This window comes from Clytia hemisphaerica, unplaced genomic scaffold, assembly GCF_902728285.1.
Source record: "Clytia hemisphaerica strain Z4C2 unplaced genomic scaffold, Clytia hemisphaerica genome assembly, whole genome shotgun sequence".
Taxonomy (NCBI): domain Eukaryota; kingdom Metazoa; phylum Cnidaria; class Hydrozoa; order Leptothecata; family Clytiidae; genus Clytia; species Clytia hemisphaerica.
Window position 1 is genome coordinate 658825 of NW_027103987.1, and position 12836 is coordinate 671660.

Here is a 12836-nt window from a genome sequence, read left to right on the forward strand (position 1 = left end):
ATTTTCATTGTCAACTTTCTTTCAAGGATTTATACCTGAAAATGATCGCTGTTGATCCAAACGAGCCGACTGAAGAAGAAAACGCAACTTGCAGTTGTACTAAAGAACGCTACATGCAATTCAGAGAGAAAATGAGCTCTACCACTGGTCTAGGATTCAGAATCGAAGGAATCAAGGTAAGACCTCTAGTCTATATTCTTTTTGATATTTTGATTTCTTATATGTGAAATGTGCTTGTTTCTAAGTCTCAAAGGCAACCCATTTCAATATACAGAAGCAATATTAAAGATTTTATTACTTAACTTGGTCATTAAAAATCGTTAATTGTAATTGTCTCGCCAAGTATTGGCCACTAAAAGTGGTGTTGGTCGGTGGATACCTTCAGTAACTATAGCAACCAATTATTGCTTGACGTCACTCGTAAATTTTAATTGCGTTTCTTTTTTATTTTAGAGAGGTGAAAACAACCCGGACAAAGATTTCAAGAAATTAAAATCAGAAGAGGATATCGCATCCGTCATTCGGAGATTTACAGAGAACAAAAAAGACATTCAGGTAACTAGTCTATAATCATTTACGCATTTTTCTCATAAGAATTTATGTCTTTTACGTATTTTTTTTCAAGCCAAGGTGCAGTTTCCGTCCTAGTAGCGTTTCTTCTCATCTGAGCAACCAAAACGCATTTCTCCCGACCGAAAAAAAAACCCGCTATGCATTTACGTAAAGCTAACGGTTTTTTAAAATCAACACTTACTTCGTCTTCTTCCTGGTGACAGGCGCCTTCGCCGTCATAATAAATATGTTAACATTAAAAATACGAGATTAAAGAATTATGGCCAGTGTTTATTATATCCTTAGAAATTAATCCTTCATTTCAATGCATGTTCAGCATTATCAAACGAAGAATTTCCGGGGGAGACGATATATTTATAAGGTGTGAGTCAATATTTTTAGGATGTGGGTCATCTTAGTCTATTTAAAGAAAGATACTGTATTGATAGAGTGAAATTCTTATTGTTTTTCTTTTGTTCTTTTCCAGGCGAAATACATGCAGAGGTTGAGAGAAATCAAGAAAGCGCTCGCTGAATCACCGTTCTTTCAGAGTCACGAGTTGATCGGTAGCTCGCTTTTATTCGTTCATGACACCAAAGGGAAAGTCGGCGTTTGGCTGATCGATTTTGGTAAAACAGTTCCCCTGACCAACGGTATGGTCATTGATCACAAATCACCATGGTCGCTTGGCAACCATGAAGACGGCTATCTGATTGGTCTTGAAAACATCATGAAGATTTTTGGTGATTTAGAACAAAAATCGAAATCTTGAGCTATCCTGTTGTGGAAAGTTATTGGTGGAAGGAGATAAATTCTGATTGAGAATTGAGAAAACCTATAAACGAGAAGCCCTCAAATTGAGAATACAGAATTCGCATTTGTCGGTTGGATTGGTTGGCACTACAATCTTTTTCAAGAGCACGCACATGTGTAGCGTAACACGAAACAATGGTTGCTAAGCAACTAAAATTACAAATCATGCACCCTTCACAAATGTACCTCACTTCAAGACATTCTTTGATCATGTCAGCTTTTTATATTTCTGCTCACGGTTTACATAAGCGCTTACAGAATGGCTTATTTTCCCTGAGTTTGGGGCTGCAATGGACCCATTTCCCTAGTCGAGCTACGGAATGGTGTCTGAAAACTTTTTATATGTGTCCATTTTCTGTTGGTTCAATGTTGTTGTATTGTTTTTATAGCTTTTACTTTTAACTTTTAAACGTGTTTTTATTATGTTAGGGTATTAACCTTTGAATGAACTTTTAATTTTCTTTGATAGAACTCTCTGTGATGTAAAACAGTATCTAACTCAGGTCTTGAGATCTGTTTTAGACTTATCTAATCACAGAGGGGTCTATCTACACGATACTAATTATTTTAATATATGTGTATACATAGTATAAATAGAGCTTTGTAAGTATGGATTGTATATATTAATTCTATTATTAACCAACCATCTTTTTGTCAAGATAACCAACATTTAAGATATAAAATGAAGATTTAGATACTAAAAAACTGTTGGAAAGATATTCCAAAGAATACCAAGAAACTTATAGTTGTTTATCTTATTGATCTCTGACCATTGTCCTTTTTAGTTTGCGATCATATCTATATGTTATGCCAAAGTATTTTTGATCCTACCTTTCGAATCTCAAGAAGCTAAAACTTCAGGGCTCCTAGAAGACCTAAGTTATTCTGAGAAAACGTCCCTCTGTGTCAGCTTTTCTTTCAAAATAAGTTTGATTCGTAATTTCAAGATTTGTTCTAGATTTTTCAGAATAAACTAAATCACGTTAACGCTTTAACTTTTTGGATACTTCTAAAATTGAATATCTCAGTGCGATACTGTACTAAAAAAGTTTATTCTTTTACCACACGTTTTTTAAACATTCTTGTGAGATCACAATTCAAGGGAACTCCGGACACAGGACCGTTATCAATCATTCTATTTAAAATTTCGGACATTTTTTGTTTCGTTGGAATAATAAAATTCCTGTATTTTGCATAACTCGAGGGGAAAAATCAAGTTTCTTGGCACTGTTGCAGTTTTACCAAAAATTGTTACGCATGATGAAGCAATTTTGAAACAGTACTAATGTTTTGTGTCAACCAACATGAAACATAGTTTGAAAAATTCAGTCCCTTGATTCCTTATACACTACCAAGATGTCCTCTCCTATGTCCTAGAACTTCCTGACTTTCACACACGCTCGGTTTTCGTTCAATGATATCATGAAATGACCTGCTAGTTGAAACGCTTTCTCTTGTCTCCACCACAGATATCTGTAAAGCCCGAAGGGCTATAGATAGGCAACTTTAAGCCTTCTCCAGCAAAAAAAAGTAAAGCAAAAATTTGATTTTTTAAATTTCGTGCCGATGGATAGGATCTAGCATTTTAATTTTTAATTGTTTTCGGAGCGCGAGATCAAAAAAAGTAGGCGGCGGCAAACGCTATTTCGCATCTTTCAAACCAGTGAATTTGCTTGTTGTCACGTGATTTCTTTGGTAGGAAATAAATTTAGAAAAAAATCTCACAAAAAAAATCAGAAAAAGAATCTCAAAAAAAATTAAAAAAATTCAGAAACAAAATCTCAGAAAAAAATCTCAGAAAAATTTTTTTTAAAAGAATTCAGTAAAGAATCTCAAAAAAAATTCAGAAACAAAATCTCAGAAAAAAAAATCAGAAAAGAATCTCAAAAAAAATCAGAAAACAAAATCTCAGAAAAAAAATTCAGAAAAGAATCTCAGAAAATAAATCAGAAACGAAATCTCAGAAACAAAAAAAAAAGAAGAGAAAGAATTTCAACAAAAAATTTCTAAAAAGAATTTCGAAAAAAAAATTCAGAAAAGAATCCCAAAAAATAATTCAGAAACAAAATCTCAGAAAAAAAATCAGGGAAAAGAATTTCAAAAAAATAACTTCAAAAAGAAAAATAATTCAGAAAAAGAAATTCTAAAAAGAATTTCAGAAAATTATTTGAATTAAAAAACTTTCTTTTCTTAAAAAATCACAGCTTATGATATGACCACAGTTGACAATCAGAATGAGTTCTTTGATGTTCGGTGGCCTCTAAACAGCTGGACAAACCAACCAATTGATCAACAGCGACCGCACTTCCTTCAAAAGTCTGAAAAATGTTAACAAAACAAGTAAATTGCTTGTGGTATTCTTGAGGTCTAGACAATGTACCGTGAAATGATGCTTTCCACAATTTTTCATCTAAACATATTTAAGGTTTAAAAAGGAACTTTAGAGGACGACTGGCCATAGCTCAATCACTAAATTCGAAACATGGTAAAAAAAAGAACTTTGAAAATTTGAAATATTTGACCACAAAGCAAAGCCTTGAAAATCTTTCATAAAATGTTCAGCATACGCCCTGTAAAAGCTTTTAAGGTGGGAGTCACATGAAGGATAGAGAAAATTGAAATTTTACATTTTTCATCATATCTTTTGAAGCAGAAAAGATTTCGAAATGAAACTTTCCAGAAATGTAATATAACTATAGAGAATGTGAAAAATTAAAAAAAAATTCTAAAAATAGCCAAGACGGGGGTAATATCAGCCAGGGGGTAATGCACTATCAAAATACTATGGCAGCGTTTTAGAAAAATCTATAAAAGCTATTCCAAAATTTTTTTTTGGAGGTTGCTAGTATTTGAATAAGCTGTGGAATGAATGGAAATTGTTTTCAAAATTTCATTCCAGGGGGTCTGGCACCTAAAAAATGGAAAATTTAAGTTTTTTTGAGTTTTGAAATTGAAAAGTGATTTTTTCAAAATTCTACTCCATTCATTCCATAGCAAACCATAAATGGAGCAACTCCTGAAAATTTCATGATCATAGCTCTTTCCAATCCTGAAAAAACGTTGCCAAGGTGTGCGAAAACCCCCTGAAACCTATTCCAGACCCGATCAGTCGAACTAATCGAACCGATTTTTTAATCGAACTAATCGAACCTGGTCGAACCTAATCGAACGATTAGAGTTCGATTAATCGAACTAATCGAACTTTCAGATTTTCCTTAAAATTGTGAGTGTTCGATTAAGTTCGATTAAGTTCGATTAAGTTCGAGTTTGTTCGATTAGTTCGATCAAGATATAGTTCGATTAGTTCGATTATATTTAATGGTTCGATTAGTTCGATCAAGATATAGTTCGATTAGTTCGATTAGATTTAATGGTTCGATAGTGGTTTCTTTGTTTTCGAGCGTGTTCCTACGTTTAATTTTTCTTCCAATCCGATGTTTGATTGAAAAGCACGTGGGTGGGATCGCTAACTTATCGGACTTAATCGAACTAATGACTTGTCAAGTTAGCGAACTACTCTTGGGTATCTAATAGACGGGGGGGGTTGAAAAAGCGGGGTGGGTGGAAAAAATTTCAAAACTTAATAAGCGGTAAGCGGGGGAGGGGTTGGAATAAGAATGTCCTGGGTGGAAAATTTTCGAAAAAATAATTAGCGGGGGGTACCGTAGGACGGGGTGAATCGGATAGAATTGGAAGGTTTTGAAATTGCCTCTTCCAGACGAGACCTACCACCTAATTATACCGCAGAACTTGACGAGTAGGGTCTAATTCGCGAGTTTTAAAATTTTGATTAGTGTGCGCTATGAAAAGTGTTGGTTGAATGCACGATAGAAAGTGCAATGTAAGAAAATGAAACGTCTCTGAAAGGTATGACTACATTAGCTAAATCCAAGTTTGTTTTTTATCTAACGCTTGCGTTTCGTTCCAGAGAAAATGAAAAGGGAGAAGTAAATAAATGATTAAAAAAGAAGAGCATTAGAGAAACTGGACAACTTACGAAAATATCAAATTTTCATCGAAGCATCGACCGATAGAGTCAACAAACACATGGTCGTTAGTTATATGGTCGTTATATTCCGCGGTTACAGAAATATATCATACCCAGCAGGTGCGTATTTCTTTTAATCCCAGAAGAGTCTAGCATACCCACAGTTCTGTTTCTCACATTCACAGGCTAGGTTAGGTTAATAGAAAATTCGCCCGAAAAAAAACAGTGTACATATCCCGTTGTTTTACGGACGTTATAAGAGAACATTGTTTTGACGTTTAGCGTCCATAGAATACCCCTGTCTCAAGTATCCACTGGACTTCTACTAATGCCCCATGAAAAGCTAACTTTTCCAGTTTCGCAGCGATACTGGGTGTATTATAGCTGAGCCGATAAAAAGAGTAGAGAAATTAACCTGGTCATCGTATATTTTTGTTTTCCCGTTATTTCAGGTGGTACTGAACAATCTTAGATACTTGAGAGAGGGAGAAGATTATCAATAACGCTCTGGTTAACTCTAAGATTTGTCGACAAAATGATAAGAGAAAGCGTATGATACACCCCTGTATCAGTGACCCGGTCACAGATCCTGTCCGATGGAAACCGGTGAAAAAATTACAAAGAATGACCTAACTCTAACACGTTCACTGTCAAGCCATTTTCAGAAATTTGACTTCATTGAATTTCATCGAAAGTTTGACTTTCAGAGGCTCCGGTGGCCTTGGTTCTGCTTTAAGTGCGTACAAATTGCCTACCGATCGACGCAGAATTTAAGGAAGATTCCAAAAATACAAAAACGAAGCAAGCTAAAGTATATGTATCAAAGGTTATGGCCCTTGGAGAACTGTCGGTATTTTGACACCTCTACTGCAACAAGGTCAACCCGGTCAAAATCGAAAAAATATTATTAATGAATTCTAGGAATAATGCTTAAAAGTGAATTTTTCCGTACTCCAGCGAGTATTAAGAGATTACAAATACAGACTCGGTGTGGTGACGTTTTTACTTTGTTTCATAACTTCTCCGATGGTCGTTTCAAATTTTCACTGAGTTACTGAGACAGGGGTATTACGGTGGCACTTAAAGAATTCAGAACCAGCGTGGAATCGCCATGAACACAAATACAGGAGACAGTATTAATTCTATATGGTATTCAATGCTCAGATGCATAGTATACTCGAGGTTGGCAGCAAACTTTTTAAGATCTTATTTGGAAAATATGTACTTTTTGTTCTTTTCTTAGCGAAAGAAAATACTTTATAACATTGTTTCTCTCAGTGCCCGGTGAGAACTTTTATACCCTATGGGAAAATGAAGGATAAAAAACGGTAAGGAATATAGAAAATAAAAATTTCTCGGGTTCTTAAATGTCTGGGGCATATTTTCTCACCGGGCCGATTATTTATTGCCAATTGTTCCACTAGGAAGGGGATCCACCGTCATACTTTTTTGCCCCTTTTTCCAATTTCCGCTTGCAGAAATATTTGCACCCCTGTCTCAGAGTCAGAGATGATTTAAGCCAGGGGATGCGAGACCTCCGAGAGAATGAACAGCATATGAACGAACGGGAAATTATGTCTTGCTTCATACTGTACCATGTCTCATTATCAAGCCTTTAGAAATAATCCCTTTCGTCAAAGACATTTCCTAGGAAGGACGAGAGATCAAGGCGTCCATTTCTTTAATAAACGTTCTTATCCTGTTGTAAAGTGTTTGTAGCCTTACCCTTCCCACTATCTTCTTCTGGAAAATAATACATAACATATAAACTCCTAAATTATCACTATACAAAATATACAAAGACATTGTATTCACGTGAGCAACAGTGAACAATGAGTGACTATTAACATTTGAACATTTATTCCTAGCTACTCTGAACACTAACAAGCCTCTTGGGATAGTGTGGCAGCAATTAAAAATGACATAATGACGGCATTTGATATTTTTTAATTATTCAATAATCGGTTCCGTATCACTTAACAACGCCTTCAACTTGGGGCGCAAATGGGCGATTCGCGTTTTAACGCGAACAATTTTCCGCCCTAACTTTAGAATGAAAATACGAAGAATAGACATTGTTTTTCGTTTATTGAACCAAAGATTGTGTACAACTGGCTTTCGTAGAACACAATGCCAAAGGAATCTCTAATCACGGTCACTTCATTATTTCTTATTCGGCATCTTAAAAAAAGGGTCCGAAAATCAGAAGGTTTTCTTCTTCAATTTCCGAAGAACATGTTCCAAATCTTCGAAGCCATATTTTTTCCGATAGCTTGATCGATCAGTGAACGGGATCTGAAAACAGAATGGAAAAAGACATCGTCAGTGAAGTATGAGAGGCGATTAAACAAATTATCCGATTCACCCCGGGTATCCGATTCACCCCGTCCTACGGTACCCGAGAGTAGTCGCTGATTTAACCTATCGCACTAATCGGACCTAATCGAACCAATCACTTGTCAAGTTGTCGAACCAATCGAATTTAGTAGAACTAATCGAACTAAACTAATGAATTGTCAAGTTATCGAACTAATCGAACTAGTCGCTAGTTTAACTTATCGCACTAATCGAATCTAATCGAACTAACTGGTCAAGTTGCCGAACTAATCGAACTAATCCGTAGTAAACCAATCGAACTAATCGAAATTAATAGAACTAATCGAACTAATCACCTGACGACTCATCGAACTAATCGAACTCGAGTTTTATCAAAAATTGTGAGTGTTCGATTAGGTTCGATTAAGTTCGATAATCGAACTCTAATCGTTCGATTAGGTTCGATCAGGTTCGATTAGTTCGATTAAAAAATCGGTTCGATTAGTTCGACTGATCGGGTCTGGCCTATTTTGAGAAAATGGTCCGTAAAGTCAGAAGTGAGATATAAATCTCTATTTCTCTGTAATAATTCGACCGTTTTACAAAATTCTTTCTGTGTTTGACTAAAATGGAATAAAGTACTACTTTATATACTTTAGAAAGGGCTTTGAAATACCATAATAGTCCAGAAATCCCAAATTATCACTTTCACGTGATGCGCGCCAATCCTTAAATTTTGCGCCAAACTCCACGTCAACATCGATTTAAGTCAATTTTAATGTGTTTTCACAACAATAACCACATTTTCAATGTAATAGATAATCCTAGTATATTTTCCTCACTGCATCTGCCAGTTATAAGTTAATTTAACGTTTATCTGTAGTAATACAAGAATCCACTTGGACGTTGGACATCACTATCACGCGTGCCGTGCACAATTTCTCCTTGTGAATGTAAATAATCCCAAACCTAATAGTCCCAGACCTTCAATAATTCATCTCACATAATTATTAAACCAGCCTCCAGGCTTTCAATATCTTTAACACTTGGATCTTTGAATAGATACATCATTAAATATGCCTTTGGTCCATTAAAGTTTTGTTCTTCAAAGTTTTTCGGTGTTCATCAGAAACGTTGACTTTGGGAATCAAGTCTTTGGTTTCACCTAGCTCAAGCTTCCTTAGTTGAGAAAAATGACATCAAAGAGCTAAAAATGTCATCAGTCAGTCCAACATTTCCAAATTAAAACAGCTTTCATAGTCAAAAAACACTGCTGACAGCCTCCAAATTTGTGTGTTTTTTAAAAATATTACTTTTTCGGTTACCATCTTTAATTACGTCATATTAGGAAATCCCGCGGAAAAAAGGCGGTATTGACTTAGACGCCCGAAAAGGGCGTAAAAAGATCTTTCGTTTGGTATGCCATGATCCTATGTTTAGATCAGCCATAAAGAAATTTGGCCCTAGCAACGGGTATGATTTTTCGTTGCTAAGGAAAATACTTCAGATCAGGGTCTAGAAAAAACCTTATATCTCAGGAAATATAAATGCTACAGCCTTAAAATTTTCAAGGTGTGTTCAGAAAGGGTATAGGGTCATGAAACGCGCAAAATCTCGAAATCGATAATTTTTTCACCAAATCTCAAAGCTTCATGTGACTCCCACCTTAACACACATGGAAAAAAGAAAACAGGTTGTAAAAAACCAGCCAGTTAGTCCAGTTATGTTTACGTCATATGACGTCACATGAATTACGTGACGTCAGAGTGATCTTACGCGTAGGAAGGGAAACGGTCTTGCGTTCTAACTCATGTGTCAGCTTGTCGAGAGGGAAAGTACCAAATGACAGCTTTTCTAAACGACATTCTCTTGTATTGTCAGCAAGATTTATCTTTGATGACTGATAAAAATTTAATTGAAAACTTTGACACTCGATATGAAAACAAAAATATTAAACGCCAAAATTGAATTATATATTTCATAGCGTCTATCAAATGACTAAAATACCCATATATCAGTGACGCAATTATATTTTTCTAATGGGTTAGGATTCAATTCGCTTTATTACAGCTCAAGATGAACTTCAGTGTAAATATCCGATCGAAATGAAAGATAGGTATCTTTTGTCTCAATACCTGCTGAAGAAGATTTTCGGTTGAGTAGGGATGTCCAAAACGTTATCAAAACATACTAAATCCGAGGAAAATGGTCATAAATCAAAATCTTGAGTTTTCGTTTCCTTCATCATGATTGAACTAAACGCACACCATACCCTGAGTATCAGAGGTTAAGTTTTCAAAGAAAATAGTAACCTCTGAAGACAAATAATAGAAATTTTATCGCGCATGTGTCAATCTAATCACTGTAGAAAAAATCAAAGATGAAGAGCAAATATTACCATATTAATGTCTAGCAGACTGTATCAGTATGCAGTTTACTATTTACGAATTCCCCAGAAACCTCCAAGTATAGTTGAAATGAGTTTATTTCGAAAGAAATCTTTTACATGATCCCCAAATGTATAAACAGTAATTACTAAACTTCCAATTATGGAAATGTCACTTGAAATTGAATCGAAATAATAGACAGACTTTATGTTATGATTCTCTATCACTGACTCTTTTTACAAAGCATTGATGACTTTTTGTAAGTTGTGTTTTCAACGACGGGAATAAAAATATCAACTATGACGCTCATCCAAGATCTTGGATGGTCGTCATGGTTACTTTTGTCTTCGTTGATTGCGCGATGAATAGAATCTCGATTCGTCGGCACAGCGTAAATATATGATTTTGAGCTGTGCTTTTCACGGTACGCACACCACTCTAATTGAGTCGCACTTAATCACTCTATAAATGAGACTTGCAAATTTAGATAAAATTAGAGAGATTTCATAATATTTATTCCTCTCTGTTTCCTGATTAACAATACCTCGAGGGAAAAAACTCTTGTGTATTGTTCGTTCCAACCCTGCGGGACCCAAGGCGCCGAGTATGTACCCGGCACTGTGACAAGCCGTTACTAGCAACCCTGACCTAAGCAATTCCAAACAACAAAAGCCCCGGAAATTTTAAAATGTCGGAATGAGCAATATACAAGAGTTTTTTTCTACCTCGAGTATGATGACTGTACTAGCTTTATACTTTTAAGGGTCGCATAAGAATACTGTTCAACCGAAATTTTGTTTTCAAAATTTAGGCTTAGGAAATAAACTTGCTACATATTTATAGTTTGGTGCAGATCAATACCGTTAAAGAAATGTTCAGAACTTTTCAGAGTGATGATAATTGAATTATAAGCGAAATTTAGCTGATCGGTAATGACTTTTACATCAGTAAAAATCAATGATCGTTGATACATCGTGTGCAAAATAATTTGACATTGAGAAACTTTTTGCAAACTAAAGGATATAAAATGAGAATGAGAATCGATGAGTAACTTCCCTAGATTGCACAAAATCATTCATTTGGAGTTCACATGTTTCTGAAACCGTCACTGTGTAATCAATATTACAAAGCTACGACTATTGTCCGTTATTAAACCTCGCGGGTGTCCGAGTAGTACAATGTTGCAACTAAAGATTTTTTAACTTTTAAATCTAAAAGAAGATCTTTTGAATGCGTGCGATCATTCAAATCCCTTTCCTCAAAGATTACTAAGTTTTTCGGCTCGGAACTGTGGCTTCTACTATATAGTAATAAAATCGGGATCGTAAATGAGGGGGACTTTTTTACTGCGTTATGGACTAAAAGAAATCACAATCTGTTTTCGGGTTAGTGCGTAGGCTAACTTTGAAAATCGGATTCTTTAGTGCACTTATCGCAATGACTCCTTAAAAGTCATTTGGATTTTTACTGTGGGGATGAATTGAGTGCAATAATTGGACAAAATTTTGGGTATTTCTCTCACCAAGGACGGCCTTTGGACCGATTTTCTGAACGGAAAGGGAATCGAACCGTGTCTATGATACGTTGGTATTTAGCTTTAAACTGGTGGGTTGGTCGATTTGTCTGCGGTGCAATCAACAAAATACATCCGGCTAAGACAGTGACTTTATCAGTATGTCTCCTGTTGTTGTTTGGCTAAATTAAATAACTAGTTTTTTTCTCCAAAATTTGGCGAATTAAATCAGGATTTTGGCTAAATTAAAGGATTGTGTAATTGAATTTTAGTCGCTTAGCACAAAGCAATAAAAACAAACTTTTTAATGCACAATTCACTGTTTCATCATACTTTGAAATCGATTTCATTTTACGCATTGAAAAACTTAATCGTGATACTATTAATAAGAAAGACCCCTTCTCACAGATCCGGTAGGATTCTTTCAGCAAGTGGGGGTAAGAATTAAGGACTGAAACTCGATGGGAATTAATGTTCCCATACAATAATTTCTATTATTTTCATTCAGTGGGGATGAGGAACTTTGCAGTGAAGATTAGTTTATTTAATTATTTTGAGTGGGAGCAAAAATGGGAGTCTAATCTTTCACTTGGGAAGATTCTACCAGCTTTGAAACTCTCGTAGCTGCCATTGCAAAAAGCATGAAATTTTGAAGAAAATGGATTGGTTTTCAGGCGCCCTTACCCCTTGCGAAAATTTGAATTGTTTTTTTTTCTTCAAAAAGTGCAAAGCTATAGGACTGAAAGGATTAATACGAATCCACTTGTGTTTAATCTTTTCATCAACAATTAAGTTATTCTTCCAATGTCAACCGATATTCATCATCACTTTTGCAAATGCCAAAGAAGTGAAAATTCAAAGTCACGGGTTATATCGAAAAAAAGATAACTGGTCATCTCTTTAGAAAATCATTTCACAGCTAAAAGTGTTTTATGGACTTTTATAGGACAGAGTAAAATACAATGGAGTCTCCATAACTCGTATACGCACGGGGACACAAGATTTGTTTGAGGGCGGGGACAGGTTTACAAGGCATCGTTACAGTTAAGTCTATTCAGTAATGGACCAGCAAACTTGTTCGAGTTAAGGAGAAATTCCAGTTATAGGGCTTCGAGTTAAAGAAAATCCACTGTAGTACACAGTGAACTGAGAATTCGCATCCAAATAGATCATTCAAGATAATAAACATTGTACTCTAGAAAACCTACGCTAAAATCTAACCATGAACACTCCAGCTGTATTCATTTCTTTCTTGTAAACCGGAAAA

General features: G+C 35.4%; 1 protein-coding gene across 7 annotated transcripts in view; it reads left to right on the forward strand.

Annotated features, from left to right (window-relative positions):
* Positions 1–2104, forward strand: part of LOC136811127 (inositol-trisphosphate 3-kinase A-like) — a 51998-nt gene extending 49894 nt beyond the window's left edge. For all 7 annotated transcript variants that reach the window (XM_067067734.1, XM_067067740.1, XM_067067737.1 and 4 more), the window contains 3 exons: positions 27–176; positions 454–555; positions 1040–2104. In XM_067067734.1, coding sequence (XP_066923835.1) covers positions 27–176; positions 454–555; positions 1040–1324 — 537 coding nt within the window. In that variant the 3' untranslated portion in view covers positions 1325–2104. The remainder of the gene's footprint in view (positions 1–26; positions 177–453; positions 556–1039) is intronic.
* The last annotated feature ends 10732 nt before the right edge of the window (positions 2105–12836 follow it).